The 22,356-nt window shown below is 55.5% G+C and overlaps 1 protein-coding gene across 12 annotated transcripts in view; it reads right to left on the bottom strand.

Moving 5' to 3' along the window:
• Positions 1 to 3,489: 3,489 nt before the first annotated feature.
• GRK5 (G protein-coupled receptor kinase 5) overlaps positions 3,490 to 22,356 on the bottom strand; it is a 247,860-nt gene continuing 228,993 nt past the window's right edge. For all 12 annotated transcript variants that reach the window (XM_078346618.1, XM_078346613.1, XM_078346610.1 and 9 more), the window contains 6 exons: positions 21,708 to 21,797; positions 20,031 to 20,239; positions 15,687 to 15,824; positions 10,708 to 10,845; positions 10,280 to 10,411; positions 3,490 to 8,564 (listed from right to left, as the gene is read on the bottom strand). In XM_078346618.1, the coding sequence (XP_078202744.1) occupies positions 8,466 to 8,564; positions 10,280 to 10,411; positions 10,708 to 10,845; positions 15,687 to 15,824; positions 20,031 to 20,239; positions 21,708 to 21,797 (806 nt within the window). In that variant the 3' untranslated portion in view covers positions 3,490 to 8,465. The remainder of the gene's footprint in view (positions 8,565 to 10,279; positions 10,412 to 10,707; positions 10,846 to 15,686; positions 15,825 to 20,030; positions 20,240 to 21,707; positions 21,798 to 22,356) is intronic.

The raw sequence follows: 22,356 nt of genomic DNA, 5'->3' as shown, positions 1-22,356 counted from the left end.
AGAGATTGTCTTTTCACCTGATCCTCGAGACCCGTGAAGATAGCGTGGTAAAGCCACCTCCGTTTTGCAGTGGTCTCCATCCCAGCCCCCGTTGCAGTAATCCCTTTCCTCCCTTGCAAAAATCCTTCTAATAGGTCTCCCCACTGAGTCTGGATTTGTCTTTTATTTGACACATGCTTGCAAAGTCAAATCTATAAGACAAGGCATATTTCTGAGCAGACTGGCTTTTATATCTGTCCCCTACTCTCCTCCCCTGGTGGCTTCCCTCTCCCTGTAGGTAACTTTTTTCCTTTTCTTGGTTTATCTTTTCATTTAAAAATATGACAATAGGATTCCATGCCGGACCCTCTTTCCTTTTGTTTAAGAACACTGGTAGCTGGTCGGGAGTGGTGGCTCACACCTACAATGCTAGCACTTTGGGAGGCTGAGGCAGGTGGATTGCCTGAGCTCAGGAGTTTGAGACCAGCCTGAGCAACACAGTGAAAACCCGTCTCTACTAAACTATAAAAAATTAGCCAGGTGTGGTGGTGTGCACCTGTAATCCTAGCTACTTGGGAGGCTGAGGCAGGAGAATTGCTACAACCCGGGAGGCCGAGGTTGCAGTGGACTGAGATCGCACCACTGCACTCCAGCTTGGGTGACAGAGTGAGACTCTGTCTCAAAAAAAAAAAAAAAAGAACAGTGGTAGCCAATTGTACCCACCTACTTCCATTTGCAGGTAAGAGCCTCTTCAGCCCTCTGTGACTCTGAAAAGCCGTCAGCAAAAAAACCAGTGGCTGCTTTGCCCTGAGGGTTCTCAATGAGATGAAAGCACTTCGTAAACCAGTAGGCCTCAAACTGGAGCATGCACCGCAGTCACCTGGGGGTCCTGTTCATAGGTTCCACCGGATTCCTAACTCAACAGGCTTGGCGCAGGGAGTAGAACAGGAGTTCGCAGGGCTGCTGCTACTGCCTGCAGGGGTGAGGGTGTCAGACTTTGAAAACTACTGGTATCAGCTCCCCACAAGGGCAGGGCAAGTGTCGGTGAGTATTAATAAAACTGTACCACAGAACGCAGGACCCGGTTTGACTATAGACCCAGCCTGCCACTCGGTTTGGGGCTTTCTTTTTGAGACAGAGTCTCGCTCTGTCACCCAGGCTGGAGTGCAGTGGTGTGATTTCAGCTCATTGCGACCTCTGCCTCCAGGGTTCAAGCGATTCTCCTGTCTCAGCCTCCCCAGTAACTGGGATTACAGGTGCACGCCACCACACCCAGCTAATTTTTGTATTTTTAGTAGAGATAGGGGTCCACCATGTTGGCCAGGCTGGTCCTGAACTCCTGACTTCAGGTGATCTGCCCACCTTGGCCTCCCAAAGTGCTGAGATTAGGCGTGAGCCAGGTTTGGGGCTTTCTAAGGCCACTCTGCTCAGTGTTATCTGAGGACCAGTGGCTTCAGCCAGGAGCACTTAGAAGTGCTACTGTCCCCAACCCCAGACCCGCCGAATCAAATTCTAGTTTATGAAGTTGCGCTGAAGCATGAGAGGGGCTGCCCCACGCCTTCCGTGCCTTCTGGTTTACCTACCAGTAGTTGGCACCCCTGGAGTGCAAACTCTAGAACTCACCCCATGACCTGCTGAATGTGCATTTCCTGCTCTTTCCCCCAAGACAGCCATGCCAAGGCCCCATGACAATTGGCCAGGCCTGGGCAATGTTGGCTTGGGGAAGCTACTGGGCAAAGTGGTGCCAGGAGCCCTGCCTGCCATGCTGTGGCTCAAGGGCCTGTTCCCGGGGCCCCAGCTCTCCCTCCTCTTTGCAGTCTCTGGGGATGGCAGGTGAATCCACATAGTCCTTAAGGACCCCCTCCCAGAGGGGCTGTGCCCTGGAGCTCACTGGGGCCGGGGGGATGCCGGCTTTGAGCCTTTCCTGAAAATGAGTCAGATGGAGGCTCTTCTGGTTCCCTCACCAAATCCACGGTTGTCTGGCATGGACCGGATGGCAGAGGCCTGGAAAGCGTGGAGGTGGTGAGAGGCTGGTGCTCCTCCTGCCCAGCTCATCCCATCTGACTGGGAAGGGGCAAAGCTGCTAGACAGGGCAGTGTAAGTGGTGAGGGGGCCACAGCCGTGGGGCTGGAGTTTCTCCCTCTGACACCCTGTCTATACCAGGAGAGACGGCAGCTGCTGTGTGCCTGGAGGCTGGCTTGGGCAGTGGAGGTTCTGGAGTGGTGAGATAATACCCCAGAATCAGAGCTGGGCCCTGTGGAGAGGTCCTCCCATCCCTGTTCTGAGGTCAGAGCACTTCCTGCCTCACCCTGCGTCTTCTCCCCTTGAAGTCGATCATCCCCTTCCTGCATGATCGACAAATCCTTGGCCATGAGTTCCCTCCACTCTTCAGCTGACCCCATCCTGGGAGAGCCCCTTCCTCATCCCACCCTCATTACCAGGCAGCCCCTCTTTCTCTCTATCCAAGGCTGCACAGTCCCCCAGTAATTAGGACTCCCCAGCCCCCTTCTCTAATTAGGAAAGCCCCTTTCTCTAATTAGAGCTTCTGGGAGCTGCGGGGAAGCAATGCCTGCAATTCCACTCTTCCACCCGAGATGTTCGAGGGACTCAGGCCTTGTGTTGGAGTCAGGGCAGAAACAAGCCTCACATCTTGACTCTCAGATCAGGATCCTCCTCTGACCGAATGCCTGCTGGGAATGAGTGTGGCTCCAGGCAGGGCTGGGTGTGAATGAATGAGAGGTCAAGGCCAGACCCCTACTCAAGGCCAAGACCTCTGTGCTGGGTGTCACATGAGTTCCCAGCAGCCCCCTCACTTTGGCGTGATCCCATTTACAGATGAAGACACCGAGGCTCAGAGTGGCCTGTTGAAGGTCATATCCTTGGTAGGGTGTCAGCTAAGTCCAAGCCCTGCTCATTCTATTTATTGTTTGTTTTTTAAATTTATTTTTACCTTTATTTTTAAAATAAACATCTCAGAGTAAGACCTGCTCATTCTAAGAGCTAAGGCAAGCAGGTGGAGGGAGACAGAAGAGGTCCTGGGTCCCAGATCGGGAATCCCAGTTCTGAGGTGCAAGGGCCGCTGTGCCTCGCTGGCTACCCCACGTTCCAGCCCCAGACCCTCTGCAGAGCCCACCTCTTCTGTGTAAGGCCGGGCAGGTAGGACCTGCAAATGCCCCGTCTGGTGTCATGGTGCTGGCACTGACTCAAGCCCTTGTCACCCAGTTCCTCCTTGGTGCCAAGTGGCTGGAGCACTTCTAGAATCATCTGCTGGGTTTGAGATCCAAAGCTGATGGCCTGGTAAGAATTCAGGTTTTCTTGGACCTTGCCCACTAGAGTTGGGCCATCTGTGGGGAGTTCAAAGCGTGGTCAGCGTGGGGGCTGGGTTTGGGTGGGTTTCATTGTCAACCTTAGGAAAGGGTTAACCCAAAGGCCACAGGCATCTTGGAGACAGCTGTTGTATGCAGAAGAAACAGAACAAGAGCTCAGCAGCAGGAGAGGGATGCCATGCTATTTCCGTTAAGGGATTTATTTCTCTTTAGAAAACAACAACAGTGGTTCGATCTAGATCCGCAGCACTGACATGGTAGACGGAACGCACAGAGCTAGATCCGCGGCACTGACATGGTAGACGGAACGCACAGAGCTAGATCCGCGGGAGAACAAAGCCGCTGCCTTTGGGAGTGACCACTGCAATGGAAGTTTCCATCCATCAATGTCCGAATCTCCCTGAAAAAAATCAGAAGCCTTTGGATGCTAGGATTATTATTATTTTAACAACACCAACAGCCACTAAACTCTTCTAATTGAGAACACTCACTTAGGGACTGTTACAAAAATGACTTCCTGATGGACCAGGGAAAGACATCTAGATTCTGCTTTGGGGGAAATGTCTTCCTCCACCAGGGAGAGCTGGCTTTTCAGATGTTTTCAATCACTGTCTCTGGCACGAGTCTTTAAATTTAGGCCAGATGAGACACCCCAGCCCTGTGCAGGAATTGACTTGTACACATCTGAGCTTCCACAGCTGGATGGAGACAGGGGAGGGCAGGTGCAGAAGGGGTCTCTGGGAGAGGGGGCTTTGCAGTCGTGGTCTGTTGTGATCAGGAAGATGGAAGCTCTCTGTGTTATAATTCACACAGCAGTGTCACTTCCAGACGCACTAAGATTTTATGCTCACTGTCTTTCTATAGCTGGGCCTCAAAAGCTCGAAGGTCCTGTCTTAGTGTTGAGTTATGACAATGGGAGGCCACCTCTTGACATGCAGTATTCAGAAGGACGTGCGTGCACACCAGGGGACCCCAGAGGACAGCTGAGTGTCACTCAGGTATTTCCTCTTCTCAGAGATTTCCAATTATCCAGGAAGCCGTTGTCCTCTTTGGCAAGACCTGGGATGCCAGGCTCAAGGAGGCTGTGGTGCCCTCTCCATTTTGAGGGCAGTGGTTCAGTGGGAAAGTCGATGGGTAGCTGGAACTGATGACCTGAGCCTTTGGGGAAAGGTCAGGGTGTGGAGGAAGGGGAGGGATTTCTACAGTGAGGCGGGGCTCCTGGGGGTCATGGAGACGTCCTGGCTTAAGGGAGGGGAGTACTCGGTATCCCCAGGGGCTCACCTGGGCTCTGAGGCAGGCAGCCCCATCCTTCTTGTGCTGTCGATCAAAGGCCGTGTGTGTCCCCCGGACTTCCCACCACCATTTGTCTCGGCAGCTGCTTGCTGGTATGTGTATGACCCAGGCCACTCAGCTGTGTCTGTGGAGCAGGCTAGGCCTCCCTGTCCCCGCCACTCCGGGCAATGCCTTTCAGGAAGCCTCCTGTGGCAGCGCAGGACACAGCAAGAGTGAGCAGCCCTAGAGTCTGGGGGGTTTCCAGCCAAGGAAGAGGCAAGAATGAGTTGCTGTGGGGGTGAGTGCATCCTCCGCAAGGCAGGGATTGGATCTTCTTGTTATTCTGGGGGCCCCCGAGGGACTCAATAAACACTCGCAGGTCATCACGGTGACCACGGCAGAGACTGACTCTGTCCACTAGCTTACCTCCTGAAATGTGAAAGCAGAGACGCTTCTAAGAGACCCCACGTCTCACTTCAAAGGCACGAAGCCAGTGAACGGATGGTGAAAAATATGTCATGCCTAGAGCCAGAAAGCCTCTTATGTGATGAGCTCAAATGCATTAAAGAGAGTTAAATCCATTCAGTGTCCAATATACCTTATCCTGGACAGGTGGATGTGCAGAAAGTATTGTTTGTTTTTAATTTTAAAATATCTTTTAAAAAATGACCGCTGGCCAGGTGTGGTGGCTCATGCCTGTAATCCCAGAACTTTGGGAGGCCGAGGCAAGTGGATCACCTGAGGTTGAGAGGTTGAGACCAGCCTGACCAACATGGAGAAACACTGTCTCTACTCAAAATACAAAATTAGCCGGGCATAGTGGCACATGCCTGTAATTCCAACTACTCTGGAGCCTGAGGTCACCTGGGAGGTGGAAGTTGCGGTGAGCTGAGATCGTGCCATTGCACTCCAGCCTGGGCAACAAGAATGAAACTGCCTCAAAAAAAAAAAAAAAATGACCGATATAGGCCAGGGACAGTGGCTCATGCCTGTAATCTCAGCCCTTTGGGAGGCTGAGGCAGGAGGACAGCTTGGGCCCAGGAGTTCGAGCCAGCCTGGACAGCATACCGAGACCCCCGTCTCTATAAAAAATTTAAAAAATTAACTGAGGGGGGTGGAGCACGCCTATGGTCCCAGCTACCTGGGAGGCTGAGGCAGGAGGACCGCTTGGGCCCAGGAGTTGAAGGCTTCAGTGAGCTAGGATCATGCCACTACACTTCATCCTGGGCAACACAATGAGGTCTTGTCTTAAAAAAAAAAATGTGGCTATAGAAACCGAGGTTGGAGGAGGAGCGAGGTGGAGAAGGGGCAAGATTTGGGGACTTGGTAGGGAGAAGGGCTGATTCCCAGGCACTGTTCTGAAGACTTCCTTTCTCTTGCCACAAAGCAATGCGTGAGCCAGAAGGAACAGGAGGCTTTAGAAGGCAAGTGACTCTGCCCCCATCTCCACTGGGCACTCAGGGAGGGCTGGTGTCGAACGTGACGGAAGACTCGTTATCAGAGTCCGTGCGCAGGTGCTGTGACAGTACCACCGGAGCTCTCATGACCTAGAAACACGGCAGCCACGCTCCCATCATCTTTCTTGCTCCTTGGGGATTCTCTATGGCAAACAGACAGGGCACTGGCTTTCAGGAATCAAGAGAGGTCACTTTCCAGCACCAAGAATCCATTTGGTAGGGACTGAGCTGCTATGAACTGGGCAAAAGGAGCCAACCTTCTGGATGGGTGGCTGGGGTGGTGGCTTGGGCTAGTAACCATCCTTCTTTTCACTGAGAAAGGAAGTTCAGCAAAGCTTGAGGATCTTAAAATGCCATTCAGAGTTTCCTCTTCCTTGGCAAAACTTGAATATGGCTGCATTTGTTTTGTATTCAGCCCAAGAAAGGTAATGGAAGGAGCCTCATACAACAAGAGCTGGTCTTGAATGAAAAATACTGCACATTAAAAAGATCTGAGGGAAGCCCAGCTATTTCTTCTCCCCATTTCTTTGTAAAAGGGCCTCAAAATGATCAGTCCCAAAGGCCAGGCCCCTTTTAGCGGCATGCCCCAGGACCCAAGGACAGAGTCCGCGGGGAGGGCATGGAAACCGGGCATGGCGGCTGGTGTGCTCACGACTGTCCTCCCCACGCCTCCTGCACCAATGCTGCCTGCGTCTCCCAGAGAAATGTGTTTGGGACGATCACCCCCGAAGCCCTGCTAACGACCCACTCCAGGATCATCAGAGTGATCTGGTGAGCTTTTAAAAGATACAGATTCCTAGGCGCCGCATGCAGAGATTCCCATTCTGTGGTTTGGGGTGGAACCTGGGGAACTGCATTTTGACAGGAGGTGCTAGTACAGGCAGGGCAGTGTTCACATGGTGGGAGACCCTGACAGCTTTAGGGTGGCAGGGTCAGACACCAGGGGCTCAGCGAGGCAGGGGACAGTAAGGTCAAATGTTCACCCTGTCCATGACGCGAGGTGGCCCCTGGTGACTTCGTGGAGACAGTAGGAGGTGGCCAGCTGCTCCCTGGGGATGGGCAGCCCTGCCACACGGGTCTGAGGGCTGCCTTCAGAGGCCCCTGGTCTGGCAAAGTCACCAAGTCCTCTGGGAGCTCCTGCCTGATGCTTTGAAATGTCCAATAGATCCTGCCTCTGCCCCACCTTCCTGGGGAAGGAACAGGGACTTTGCCTTGAGCTCTTTGGTGGCCCAGTCTCTCCCAGGGCCTCTTGTCTGCCGGGAGAGACTGCCCACATGGGCCAGCACATTGGTGGGGCTGTGAAGGTCTCGAAAACCTGTGAACACTTAGGAACATCCGGGGACCTGGGTCAGCCTCCCTCCCGACTATAGACATGGTGGTGGTCCTTCAGGATGGGCGCACTAGCTCTCACTTCGCAATGTTCCCGTGGGCCCTGAGGCTTTGGAACACTCGGTTTTCATGACAAATCTTTACGATCCTATGTTTCCGTTAAAAACAGAACAAAAATCCCCAATGCAAGCCTCTTGAAAACGACTGGCTTTGGCAGTCAGGGCCTGCTTAAAAGGAAAGAGTCCCATCACCCGCCAGGCTGCAAACATTTAGATCCGCACGCCAGCCGCCTTCCGGAAGGATGAGCAGACAGAGGTGGGTGCGATGGTGGCTCCGTGTGCCCCTGGAGGAGAAGGGCCCAGCCCAGGCGGCTCCGAGGGCCCCAGCAGAGGACATTCTGGCTGGGAAGGAGAAGTCCCACGTGTGTCTGGAACATTTAATTCAGATTGTTCAAAGCCAACAGAAGGGTAATGCCATGTGAGGAGACAGCTCCAGAGACAGAGGTGGGTAAATACAACCAACCCTTTAAAGGTGAGGTGTGAATCACTTTCTACATTTAATAAAGACATTTTCTCATTTGAGGCTCTGGAAGTCTTGAGTCACATTTTTGTTTTTTTGTTTTTTTTTTTTGGTAAACCCCTCCCTGCTAAAACGTCTTGAAACACATGGCTTAACAGTGGCTGCACAGAAAATATACACCCTCAAAGTCTGACTTTCATTTAAATACAAATATACAAAATGTAAACGGAGACAGTAGAGAAATTTACAAAACTTTTCTTTAAAAATAATAAAGACAAAATTCAGTTCTAATTAGGACGCTATTAAAATACGTGCAAGTTGCCGTATCCAATTGGATTTCTATTGCAATGTTCACCAAAGACAAATCCAATCCACCCCGGCCGGGGCCGCCTCGGAAAACAGACCTGAGTGGAAATTTCTTTGAGAAACCTCGAGGTTCTACGTCGACGGGATGGACGGCCTCCTTCCCCGGCTCCCGGGGGGCTCCCTGGCACCCCTACCAGAGCAGAAGCTCCAATCGCTCTGCTTCTAAGTAGAGGGGTCTGGGCTGGTTCCACTGCGGACTTCAGGGCCAGAGCGGAAACTAGCTGCTTCCGGTGGAGTTCGAGCTGACGTGGTTTGAATTTATGTGGTGGTTAAAACTGGTCTTGGAGCTGGGTGAACTCTTGGAATTGTTCTGATGCTGGGGTTGGGGTAGACAAGGGTGGAGAGAAGAGAAGTCAGTCCAGGGGGCCCTGGAGATGGGTCAGGGGCTGCCTCGGCCAGCTCCAACCCTTGCTTTTCATTGCCTTTTGCAGTCTTACTTATACCCTCAGACCCAGGTGCGAGGGCCACCTTTGGGGGCACAGGGCTTTAACTGGTCCCTGGGAAGAGTCATGGAATTAACAGAACTTCCAGTCAGAGCGGAGGCAGCCCCTCCTGTAATATCCACTTCGGTGAAACCCGCAGGCCCAGGGTTACACTGCCCGGGCTGGAATTCTGCCTGCCCCTCCCTCGCAGAATAACCTTGGCCATGCAGTTCCATCTCCCAATTTCCTTTCCTGTAACATGGGAGAAGAGCAGCTTCTGCACAGGGTGGCTGGGAGGATAAAATGGGGCCTCGTATGCAAAGGGCTCTAGTGCATGCTGGGCTGGGAAAGATGGGCAGTCGTTCCCATGCTCAGGCCCTCTCTCCACACTCCTGCAGGTGCTGGGCCCTTCATGTTGCAGGGAGGAGGAGGAGGGAGGCAAGGAGTGTTTGGTTCAGGGGGGCTGGTGCCTGCACAGTGCTAAGGGCCGCCCCCCTCCAGCTCACCCTGTCCTCTTCACGGCTCTAGGCAGTGGGCATTTCTATCCTGATGTTTCAGGCAGGCAACTGAGGCGGGAGAGGTTCCATACGTTACCATATAACCAAGAAGTGTCAGGGCTGGCTTTGAACCATGGAGTCTGTGGGACTCCATGGTTAAGTTCTCTTTCTAGGTCAGGGTGTTCTTAGCGGGCCTGGCCATGAGTGGGAGGGAGAGGTCATTCTTCCTGGAACTTCCATTTTACTTGATGGAAGCGCTGAAGCATGGTTTTTTATATTATCACTGGCCCAGTGTGCCCATCCTGGAGCTGGCTCTTTCGGGGAGGAGGAGGGAGCAGAACTAGGTGGAGGAGCCTCCCAGGTTCCAGGATGGGAAGGCTGGGCCACAGCTTCCTGATGGGCCAGGCCAACACGGGGTGTCTGGTGGCCATCTTCCTGGTTGTGGAGTGAGGTGGGGCCCTTCCCCGGCATTTCCTCCACTGGCCCCCACCAACCCTTATCCCAGGGCCAGGCTCTGACTGTCTTTTCTCAAGGGCCCTGTCCCCTCTGGCTGCCAGTGGAGGGCACAGCAGTGGATGGGAGCCACCCCGGGAGCTGGAAGTTTCTGCAGGGTCAGCTTCTACCCCAGTTCTCCCTGGGCTTATGATGTTTAATCTTTCCATGACGGAAGCTTCATAAGGGCCATGGAGGGCAGTGGTTCCCAACCAGGGTGGCTGTGCCCCCAAGGGACATTCGTTGGGCGCCTTTATGATCTGTCATGACTGGTGTGCTGCTGCCTCTGGTGGGTAGGGGCACACTTCTGCCCCAAATTTTGTGATGCACAGGACAGTCCCCATGACAAGGAATTCCATGGCCCTGGGTGCCAAGAGTGTCCAGGTGGAAAAACCCAGAGGGAGGGGGAATTGGGGCCAGCCCTGCCCTTCTGCCCAGGGATCCCATCAGCTGCAGTGGGTGTCAGGGGGCTTGGATGTATGGGTCTCCCTTCCAGGCTGCTACTGCCCCAGATCCCTGAGCCCCCTGCTGTCTCGACTGCAGGTCTTCCTGTTTTCCCATGGAAGTGAGCCAGGGGTCTCAGGGCTGAGGCCAGGACTGGCCAGGCGTGGGTGTCTCACCTGACGCTTGAAGATTCTCTGGAGCAGCCCTTTCTTTGGCGGTTCCGGAGGGTGACTTCTGTTCAGGTCTGGTGAGAGGGTACCGTTAGGTCCAAATACGTTCAGCTCCTTAAAGCATTCTGTTTCTATCATCTGGAGGGGTCGCAAAAAAAAAAAAACAGAAAAAGAAAAAAAACACGGGCCATCTTCAGGGGTGGACAGGAAGTCCAGCAGCAGAGCCACTGGGGCAGGCCCTCCCCTGGCCTCACCTGCCCTAAGCCACACGCCCTCCAAGTCTCGGTGGCTGGGCAAGCCTCATGGGCTGCCTTCACGGAGAAAACAGATCGTGCACTTATCCTCCTGCCACCAAACTCACATCCCTGACACCTCCTTCCCCCATGGGTCCCTCCCTTTCGTCCAGGGCAAAGCAAGTGGCCTGCCTTGCGCACCTCATTTTGCCATGGGATGGACACAGAGCCCGTGGAGAACTTGGAGTAGAAGTCATCGTCTGTGTGGTCCAGGTTGACACCCTTCACGGTGGAGAACTGCTCGATGTCCAGCACGTCCTTACAGTACACGGCGCGGGGCTGCCAGGGGCACAGGGCCGGTTACACATGTGTCCTGCCCGTGGCTCCAGGGAGCCCCGAACCAGGCCTTGGGATTTTGACGGGGGAGCAAAGGGGTGTCTTCCCAGGACCGACCGCCAGAAATGCTGAGGGTGGTGCTGGAGGGCATGTAGCTCAGGGACAGGTGAGTCCAGGGCAGGGGTCGGCCCCAGTGGCTTGGCTGGGCTTTCTGTCCACCTCAGATGACGGCCTCCGGATGATAGTGCTGCCTTCTCTCAGATCCATGAAGGGGCTCTCGCTGGGGTGAACAAGAGCTTGGAGTGCCTGGGTGCCCAGTCCAGGGCTCCTTCCTGCCACTGATCCCTTACCCCTCCCTCGGGCATCCCAGGGTCTCCCTCCAGCCTGGGCTCGAGGCGGACAGCAGGGAGCCTCTGTCTCTAAGCTCAGCATCTCCAGGCAGCCCTACTCCCATGCAGATATTCTTGTTTCCCTAAAGCCCCCAGACTCAGGGAGGTGGGTCTGCTGGAGGAGGGGCTGCACTGACCACAGCTGTTCCAGTCTTCCCTAGAATGAGTGCTGGGATCCAGGGCCAAAGCAAGGGCACGTGAGGGTCTCTGGCTCCTGGGAGACCAGTAGCAGAGGGAGAACCCTTGTGGGGTGCTCAGCACAGCTCTCTCAGGAACACCTCCTGCCCTTCTCACAGAAGGAGCAGCCAGGGGTCGGGGTTTAGCACCCAGACTCTGCAGCCGGACAGACATGGGCTGGAGTCCCAGCAGTGGGGCTTAGGAATTTTGGGGAAATCTCATATCCCCTGAGGCCTGTGTTCTGGTTCCTTACCTGCAAAATGGGGATAACAGAGGCGCCTGGGCCACAGGACTGCTGTCAGTGCTGGCTGCCGAGCCTGGTGCCCGTAACTGGGAGCTGGCATTATGATGGTGGGCATATCTTTTACCTCACTCGCCCCTCAACTGGGCACTGGGGGCCTGCTCTGGACCAGGGTAGAGATGAACCCGGGTGGACCGTGCCCTCTAAGAGTTCAAGGTTGGTGTGGGGAAGCTTCCTAGGGGCTCTGGAGATGAGGTCTTTATAGAGACTGCTCCAGGTGGGGTGCCAGGGATCCGCAGACCTGGTGATGTATCTGTCCCTGGAGGGTAGAGGCCACCTCCTGCCCACAGTCTCCTGACATTTGGCTGATTGAAGGTTGTGAATCAGTGCATCAGCTCAGTGTGGGCTCTGCCATGCCAGGAAGTTTCTAGCAATGGTCTCAGGGCTCGCCACTTTCTGGAACTCTCCTGTCCAGTCTGCTCTGGTCTCCAGCTCAAGGCTGGAGGCTATGCCATCCCCAGGAGAGCAAACCATGGGCCCAAGTGCACACGGGCAGAAGCAGGGATGGGGGCAGGAATGTCCAATTGAAGAGCTGAGACTCCTCTAGTTCCCAATGGGGTGCACGCCACTGTGGAACTCAGCGGACTTTTAGCTGGAAGTGAGACCACATCATTCACATGCCAGGGCTGGATGAAAACGCTGGGCCCTGTGTTCGACATTTAGAATTTTAAGATGGCAACAGAAGGCACTGAGCCAGGTGTAGGGCCCAGCATGCCCAGGTGAGGCTCATGAAGCTGGCCCTGGGTGGCTTGCAGAGGAACCTTAAGAAATGAGTGTATTTTGGCCGGATGCAGTGGCTGTAATCCCAGCACTTTGGGAGGCCACGGTGGGCAGATCACCAGGTCAGGAGTTTGAGACCAGCCTGGCCCATATGGTGAAATTCCATCTCTACTAAAAATACTAGCCAGGTGTGGTGGCGGGTGCTACTTGAGAGGCTGAGGCAAAAGAATCGGTTGAACCTGGGAAGCAGAGGCTGCAGTGAACTGACATCACGCCACTGGACTCTAGTCTGGGCCACAGAGTGAGACTCCATCTCAGAAAATAAAAAATAAAAAAAGAGCGTATTTTAAAAATCTAATGGAACAGAAAGTTACCTGGCACACCCAAACCTCACTTTCAGGGCTGTTATTTCCTTGGAAAGGTTTCCTTTTAAAATACATTGATTTTTATTTTAAAAAGAGTCAATGGACGTGAAAAAGATGACGGTGCTAACACTGCTCGCAGTTTAGGAACCTGGCAGCAGCCCCGACAGTGGTGTGGGGACAGACAACCATGGGGGCGGGTGGGGACAATCGTGGGATGCTGGTGGGGACAACTGTGGGAGGCTGGCATGCAGCCTGGGGAGGGCCAGTGAGGAAAAGGCAAAGTCCCCAGCCTACAGCGGCTGCGCACTCCAGGCCCTGAACCCTTTGCTCACCTGAGGCCTCAGATGCCAGGAACAGAGGCCCTGGGCCACAGGTACACGGCATGGGGAGGGGGAGCTCTGGTGGGCTGCCCTGTGCACCACTTTGGGGGGCTCTGTTACCTCATCCTCTTAATGCCCTGATTCAAGGTGGCCAGAGTCACTGCCAGGGTGACCAACTGTCCCTGTTTCCCCAGGACACAGGACTTTCAGTGCTAAAAGCAGGACAGTCCCAGGCAAAGCAGGACGGTTGGCTGGCCCAACCCTCAGAGCCACTTCCTTCCACACGCTGCTTCCGGGCACTTTTCTCCAGCTATGCCCAGGCAGCCCCTCATGGAGGCCCCACTCTCTTCCATCTTCCCCACGGCCACCAGTTCTCTTCTCCTGTGACTTGTATTTCTACTTCTATTTAAGGGGTTTTGTTGACACCCCTCCTCCTCCTCTTCAGATTGGAAGTCCCATGAAGGAAACAACCAACTATTTTGTGCACCACAGGTCTCCCTGGGGCCTGGGGGGCCTGGAGTGTGCTGGAAGGTGGAGGCGTAGTTCCACTGTCGTGGCTAATCTCAGTCGTCACCATAGCAACAGGCAGCCCAGAGGCCACAGGGATGGCCACCCGGATTCCAAACCTTTGCCACACCCCCGTCTGGGTGGCCACGTCCTTTCCAATTTCAGACCTCAGCCCAATGGCACCACCGTGACATTCATCTGCTCACTCTATGTATTTTCCTGGGATACCAAGTAGCGGCCACTCCCAAAGCCAAGTAGCGGCCACTCGACACTACAAGCAAACAACAAATAAACAACACGCTCCTTGCACGTGGCGCTTCCCATAACAGTGACTCTCACCCCTGGCTGCACACCAGAATCACCTGGGGAGGTTTCAAACATCCCGAAGCCCAAGTCTTATCCTCGACTCCCGGGGACTGTATCTGAGGAAAGAGTTGTTCCTGCTGCCCAGGTGGTTCCCCAGGCAGCCAGGGTTGACAGTGACACTGTGATTAGCATTCTTCCCCTGCCTCCTCAGGGTGATCCGTAGATTGAGTTTGTAGCATTCAGTGACTATTTTTTTTTTTTGGAGACAGGAGTCTCACTCAGTTGCCCAGGCTGGAGTGCAGTGGCGAAATCTCAGCTCACTGCAACCTCCGCCTCCTGGGTTCAAGCGATTCTCCTGTCTCAGCCTCCCGAGTAGCTGGGATTATAGGCACCCACCACCATACCTGGTTAGTTTTTGTATTTTAATAGAGATGGGGTTTCACCATGTTGGTCAGGCTGGTCTTGAACTCCTAATCTCAGGTGATCCACCCTCTTCAGCCTCCCCAAGTGCTGGGATTACAGGCATGAGCCACTGTGCCCGACCTACTCTTTATATTCGCAATGGCCCCTGTGCTTCCCCAGAAAACATTCCCTGATCACCCACCACACCTTGGCTGGACGGTGTCTGTGGTGTGGTTGCCATGGACACTGATCCGCACCCAGCAGCTTCCCAAGCCGGCTGCTGTCCCAGAGGACCAGGGGATCCTCACCTACAGAGGGTGCCAGAGTTCCAAGGACTGTCCTCACCCACTCCTGCTGTACTGGTAAGTGATAACCACTGGTTCTGGAGGAGGGGGATGGGGTCGCCCAGATTTGTGCCATTTGCAGATTGCTGCAGTGCAGATGCCCCCACCGGGGTCTACTGTAAGCGACTGATGCGAAGCCACTGGACATGGAATTGGGAAGAGATGTGTAAATGCGCTTTCCGGAGATGGAAAGATTCGTCTGCAGCACACTGCTGCTCCCATGGCCTCCACAGTCCCCGGCCCAACCCCACCCCGGCCAGGGGTTGTCTATGGGAACATGGAAGGAGCCGGGCCACAGCAGGCCTTCCTGGCCCCAACTCTCTGACTTTACACAAAGCAGGCCCTGGAAGCCCAGCACAGATTCCGCACCAGCCTCTGCCGGGCCTGGCTCTCTTGGGCCTCTGACCCCTGAGAGCCCGTGATTTATAGACCATGTAGGGGCTTTCAAGGGTGGCTCTACCTTGGCTGGATTCTGGCCTCACACACTGACTGGGGGACCTGGGGACCTCCTGGGAAGATGCGACTCCCTGAAGTTTGAGCTGCTGCGGGAGGGGCCTTTTGGTTCCTGCCTGGCCCAGAACCTGGCGTCAACAGTAGGTGGCCAATGCATGCACGCTGGTCAAGCTGAGCTGAACGTGGTAGCCCTCAATGACAAAGCATTCTCCATTCACTCCTCATTTCACCCGCAAATCTCCCAGGAAGGTGGGAGGCATGGGTGTTACTGATTTCACTGGACAGGGAGAAAACTGAAGCTTAGAAGGAATCTGTCCAGGTCCCCCAGGCCCTGTCTCTGGACAGCCAGTGTGGGCTCCCTGGCCCACGCCTCTTCTGCACTGCCTGGCGTGAAGTTCATCTGCAGCTTGGGGGAGGAGTGGCCAAGAGGGAACTCTTTGGTCCCCACAAAGACACAATGTGCCCCACACTCTGTTCCAGCTCACTGTGAGGCGGTGATGGGGCACAGCCCTGGGCGCACTTCGAGGGGAGCGCTAGGGGTTGGGGGGGGCGCTACTCACGTCTGGAATGAAGGGAGGGTCCAACATCCCGGCTTCTAAGCGCTTGAAGTTCATGTTCCTGAAGAAGGGGTGTCTCTTGACCTCTGCAGCCCCCTCCTCCTGGCAGCCTAGCCTCTGCTTCGCATCTTTTGTGAGCAGCTGCAACAGAGAGAGCCCTATGAAGCCACATGCTCGGGGCTTCTCCTCCTGCCCGGACATCCTGCCTCCATGTGTCTGTGCCATGAGCAGGAACCCAGGACATTGCTCCTCCCTGCAAAGGTCTTGTTTCGGGGCTACCTCAGCCTGTGACCACACGTGCCCAGCATGGCTAGATGCCTGCATGGGCCAGGAGAACAGGAATTGGATCTGTTTCTCCTAGGACTACAGACCTAATTCCTGGGTTATGGTGGGCACCCCTTCATGGGTGTCAAGTTAATGTTACTTCTACCGCATAGGATAAGCAACAAAAGGCAAGGACTGCATCAATAGCTCTCTCTCGTTCACGTACTCGGCTAACTTGAAGACTTGTTCCTCCTGGGAGCAAGCCCCTTCCCGATAGAGAGAGGACACCGCCAAGGGACTTGGCCTCTAGGAGTGCTAAGACTTATGGGAGGCGGATGGTGCTCTGAGGACGTGTCAAGCTGATACAGATGGAGCACCCTGGGGCCAGGGGGCATGGCTGGCTGCCAGCTGGGGGTCAGGGAGCTGCATGGGGAAGAGGCATTTGAGTTGAGTCTTGTAGGACAAATAGGCTTTCAAGGTGTGGGTGTGGGAGGGGCATACAGGTAGAGGAAACAGCATTAGCAAAGCAGTGTGGCAGGGTGTGCAGGGTGTGTCTGGGGAATATCCAAAACAATTGACTTAGAGAACAGGAGGAGAGTGTGGAGTTCGGTCAGGTGGACAGGGCTGATCAGGAAGAGATGATGGAGGATCCTGAAGGCCAGGTCAGGTGGTGGGATTTTCATCTGGAGGTAGAAGGAGCCAGGGATGGTTAGGGTCGGGGAGTGTCTTCATCAGAACCAAGAGGCAGGCAGGTTACCAGGAGAGGGAGGCTGTGGAAGCAGACAGCCAGGTGAGACAGGATGAGGCCGTGGATGAGACCAGAGGGCTGGACCCAGGGAGGGGGGCCTCGACTGGCCATGGCTGGTCACACAACCGCAGGGCCCAAGCTCCTGCCCTGCACTCCCAGCGCCCCAGCCTCGTGATTCTCTGTTCTCCCCCGCCTACTGAGTACTGCACCCGTATCTAGTGGATTCAGGGGAGCAGCCTGCACGGGAGGGGCCCAGCCTTGTCTTTCACCAGTGTCCTTTGCTCACATTCCTTCCAATGTACACGGCCTGCTGGCCCCTGTGGGGCAGACTCTTCACCGGCTAGGGACGCCAGGAGAGTGGAGCCAGATTGGCCTCCTGGGGCTCAGGGTCTAGAGAGGGCTGCCCCCCAAACAAGGGAATCAAAGGTGGCACCAGGTTCCATCCTTGAAAGGACTAAGCAGAGAGCTCAGTCGCTCACAGTGTCACCCTCTAGTGCCCCCATGGACTGGCAGGCTGGTGGCTGCTCCCATGGCCTCCACAGTCCCTGGCCCAGCCCCACCCCGGCCAGGGGTTGTCTAGGGGAGCGTCTGGCACTCATGCCTCCCTATGAGGATCTGGCGCTCATGCCTCCCTATGAGGATCTGGCGCTCATGCTTCTGCTTCCTTCTCTGGGCTTCACTGTCCAACAAAGGCTCAGGGCATTGGGCTGGGCTGGCCCAGGCGCTTCACTGTTCTAAGCAGTCCCTCAGAGGCAAGGCTCCTGCAGCAGGGCTGTGGCGGCTGGCCAGGAAGGTGGCACAAATGCGGATGGGAAAGGCAAGGGCTGGGCTAGGTGGGCCAGGCCAGTCTGCGCGTCAGCTCCTGCCAGGCGGGACGGCAGCCAGGGCCTGGAGCTTCTGCTTTTTTTTCAAGAGAAGCCAGAAAATCCAGGTTATTATATGAAATCTCCTCATTTCTAAATCTTGGCAATGAACCTATCATTTGCTCCTTTTGAAAACCGTGCGCAGGTTGAACAAAACACCCACCTATACGCTGCCATTTGAAACCCTGGCATACAGTCAGCGGTTTGCAGCCATGTCGTCAGGTAAAGAGTTTGCAACCATGCTATCAGGTGGAGATCAGGAGATGTGAGAGGAAGAGGTGTGAGCTGGGGTGGGTGGGGCAGGCAGAGTGGGCTTCCTGGAGGAGGAGTATGGATGGGCTGGAAGGACAAGTGAGACCACGATGGCTGAAGGGGAAGAGAGGGAGGTGGAGGGGGACTAAGGCCCAGTGCTGGGACTGAGCAGGAGCTTGGGAAAGATGGAGGCCGAGGTCTGGGCCCATGGACTGGGCTCAGGAGACAAGGAGGTGAGATGCATGAATTTCTGGGCTCCATTGGAGGGGGAGCTGGTTCTGCTGCTGCTAAGAAGGAATGGGGGACAGAGACCAGCTTCCTCACTTACTGTGGAGGGGCCCTCTGAGGCAGGCAGGGCTGGGGCCACCAGAGCCTAGAAATGGGTTCGGGGCCTGTGAGGTTTCCTGACAAGTCAGGCCCTGTAGTGTCCTGAGCTGCTGCCAGCTGAAGGTTACAGGGGAGGCCTAGATGCTGGACTGAGATGCTGAGACCCAGGATCATTTGTAAGAGAAGCCACAGCAAGGCCAGAGGCCAGTGGTTTTGTACCCACTGGACAGGTCCTCTGGGAGCAGCAGGCTTTCTCTCAGTGTCCACCAGGGGGCAGCAGAGGGGCAGCAGAGGGGCAGCAGCGCCCTGGTCCAGGCTGCAGCAGGAGATGCCAGCCCCAAAGCCAGGGGCCAAGGTGGGTGACTGGGGTCCCGGGATGGGGCTGGGGTCCTCTCCTCCTCGTCACTCTCTCAGTACATCCCACATCCCTTGTCCAGTTTGGTCACACCTGATAGAGGTCTCCTGATAACACAGCCAAGTATGGCTGGCACCCACGTTTCCATTTACCCGACCAGTGCTGCACTGCTCCTCCGGCCCCCACACTCTAGCCCTGGCTGCGATGACCGTGTGGCTTTCTCTGAGGCCCCAGCTGCACGGTGGGCCGACAGCTGTGGGGTTTGGGTGTGGGTCTGCTGTGCACACACAAGCCTTCTTCCCACAGCTCTGTGATGTGAGCATGAGGTTGGTGTTTGGCTGCAGGAGAGGGGCCTCCGGGGTGCGGAGCCCAGCCAGATGCTCCTGGGGCTGCTGGCAGTGCACCTTCAGGCCTTCCTGAGCAGAAGCATTGCGACTTTTAATCAGCTTCTGGGCCTGTTCCTTCCTAAACTCCAGCCTGGCGTGTCAGTGCACATGCTGAGCCTGCCCGCAAGGTCCCTGCAGAGGTAGAGGGGTGGGAAGAGTGGCCCCCCAGGCTTGGCCTGACCATCTGAGGCTCTGGGTGCGCGGGGCTCCAAGGAAAGAATAGGAAGTCTGTGGCTCGCAGGTGTGGAGCTGGGCACTCCAGCCCTTCCTATCCCTGTGATGCTGGCATTAGGGGTGCCTGCACAGCTGTGCTCAGCACCATAAGGAGGAGGGCCCCAAAGGCTGGACTTGAGGGCTGAGAGCCAGGCAGGAGCAGGGAGTAGCTGTCTCCTCACAAAGCCACTAGCCCTGGTTCCCAGGGAAGGGCCTGATGGCCAGCATGGGGGAGCCCAGGGTCAGGGTGCACGGGTGACTCCACTCCCATATCTCACACTTCTGGTGGCTCCTGCCACTCCTTTATCTGGCTTCCAGTTCCCACATCTGGCCCTGCCCTCCCAGCTTGTGTAATTGTCACTCCCATAGTGCCCTTCCTTTGGGTGGCTCAGACCTCACTATCCCTAGACCCTGTCATGCAGAAGCCGGGCTGGCGTGACTAGCAGTCCATCTAGTGGTGGAAAACTTTGTTATAAGCTGTTCAAAGGCAGAAATCATCACCCCCCACCCCCTGCAGCCCTGTGTCTTAAGCCAACACTTGGAATCCAGAGTTGGAGGGAGCAGGAGGCCCAAGGGCAGGGGCAGGGGCCTGGCCCAAGGTCGCTTTATGTCTGGGGCACCAGTTCAAACATCCTCTTCTCCGCCCTGTGTGGACACCCCACAGGCTGGATGTGAGCACGATCCTCCCTGTTCCCCTCACCCCCTTCTCTCAGTTCATGGGTGTCCCTGCCCCGCCCAGGCTTTCTCCTGGAAGCCTCCGCTGACCACACCAGTTCATAGCAAGGAGTGCCCTCGGCTCTAGCTTGGGGGGCATCACCTCCAGCCCATACCCTAGCATGCTCAGACTGCTGCCCCTTCAGCCTGTGTGCTGTTCCAGACTGGGGCAGCCCAGGGAGGGGCACTGCCAGCTCAAGGGTGATCTGACCACCAGGAGCTCACCATCTTGCAGATGGACTTGGCCTCCTCGGAGAACTTGTGGGAGTACACCTCCTCGGTCTCCAGGACCCGGCGGTCCACCTCCTCCCGCTTCACCTTCTCCTTGCGGCCACGGAACGGTGACTGGCCTTCGATCATCTCGTAGATGAGGCAGCCCAGGCCCCAGTAGTCGGGACTCAGGCCGTACCTCTGGTTGTTCAGGACCTCTGGAGCTGGGAGCAGAGGAGAGGAGAGAGGAATGAGGAGGGGTGAGACAGCTGGTGGTGCTGCTCACAGAAGGCCTGGAGTTTCATGGTGGGATGCTGGCCCCCACCAATTCCTACTCACCAACTGCTGTGAATACTACCTCCTCCAGGGAGCCTGCCCTGATGACTCTCCCCTGTGGCCCTGGAGGACTCTGATTGTAGCTTTAGAACTCTGACCACCATAGGTAGGAGTGTCCTGCACTCTTGATGTCTCCTCACCAACAACACATGAGCTACTTCATTCACTTCTGTAACAAGCATGACAGCTGGCACAGAACAGGCGCTATCCATATACTTGTTTCAATGAATAAAGGTGTATCCACCCCAATTAAAGATGATCTTAAATTTATCTGTAATTCAAACAATCTCTTGCTGTGTCTTCTCTACTACTTTGATAAACTGAACTACAGATTCACCACAGAAATACAAAAGAGTTCTACAACATCAGGCCACACCTGTCTGAAGGGCAGTGCATCCACACACGCGCTGGTTTGCACACGAGAGCCTGGGCAGATGCCTGCGACACTGTGCAAAAGGAGACCAGGCAAATGCACACACAGGTAGGCAGATCTAGCATCCAGCCAGCCCTCAACGATCACATCCATCCATCCATCCACCCACCCGCCTACCTCCCTATCAATCATCCATCAGCACTCATGTGGGCACACACACAATCACGTACACACAGACACACACCCACAGGTTGCCAAATGTCACACAATCTGAAAATGACCCTCTAGCGTCAGAGACAAAGTACCCCTCCCATGCAGCTGCTGTTGGCACCAGCCTGGCCAGAGGGCGGCAGCATGCTTGGTCCTTGGAGCTCTCTGGGGCCCCTGCCTCTCAGGGGAAGGAGGGCAGGTATGTAAAGTGTGCAGGAGGAAGCCCAGGGCATGCCCCCATTGGCCGGGGGATTCTAGGGCACAGGACTCAACTCTGGGTCTCTCCCCTACAACCTCCAGGACGCTGGTCTCAGAGCAGGCTGAGGAAAGGTGGCAGGAGCCCAAGTTATTCTCTACTGGAATCACGCTTGGTGACACAGCAGCTGTGCCCACCTCTCATTTGGGGGCTCTTCTGAATTACCTCCTTTCTCTCAAGGGCCTCTCCTCCCAGACCCCAGCTTCAATATGACCTCCCTCAGCAGTGCTGTGTGCCAGGCTCTGACCCCTAAGAGTGGCTTGGCTTTCAACACAGCAGGGGTTGGGGGCTGGGGAGAACAGAGAGCTCAGAGCAGTCCTCACATCTGGGGCCCTGTGCTCCCACTCACCCTGGCTAAGGCCACCCCCCAGCAGCCCCACAGGGACTGTGACTCTGTGTGTGATCAGCAGTGCACGAAGAGGTGAGAGGCTCTGTGGGTGGGCTCTGGGGGCTCGGCCAGTGGAGAGCAGGGGCAGCTCCGGTGGGTATCAGGGTGTGGTGATACTCTGGCACTCACCCATGTAGCCAACGGTGCCCACCCGGCCGCGGATCAGGTCTCCCTCAGGGATCTTCACAGCCAAGCCCAGGTCTGAGATCCTAATATGTCCTGAGGGGGACAGCAGGGTCAGTGGGTCACTGGAACAGCTGCATGGATGCCTGGCCTTGCTGTGTGCCCTTGGGCAAGGCGCACAAGTTCTCGGCATTCTCATCTGTCCGATGACAGCAGGGGCCCCAAGCTGCCATCTCAGGGTGACCACAAGATCCTTAGGAGAGTGCAGGAGTGGGAGGACACAGGAAAATGGCCACTCTTCAGGAGAGGAACATAGAGACGCAATAGGACGCCTGGCCCGCTGGACGTTGACCAACCTGCCTGTTTAAAGGCTGAATGGGCTTCTTGGAAGGCTGAGGTCACAGAGAATCTTGGCCTGGCTCTGGGATTACTTCATGGGAAAAATGTGAGGTTCTCCTGGCATTCTGCAACAATTTGCTTCAGGGGAAAATATTATAAAACAATTTGGGAAGCAGCTCCCAGACCTGCCTTGTGGGTCTCTGGAGGTTGGTTGTTTTTCACTTTGGAGAAACGAGAAGGGAAAACGTCTGGCCTGGCCTGGAGATGAAGCTGAACTCACAGACCAGGACTGACCCCAGGGCAGGAGGCACGGAGC

This window comes from Callithrix jacchus, chromosome 12, assembly GCF_049354715.1.
Source record: "Callithrix jacchus isolate 240 chromosome 12, calJac240_pri, whole genome shotgun sequence".
Classification (NCBI taxonomy): domain Eukaryota; kingdom Metazoa; phylum Chordata; class Mammalia; order Primates; family Cebidae; genus Callithrix; species Callithrix jacchus.
This window is presented reverse-complemented; position numbering and strand designations above follow the sequence as displayed.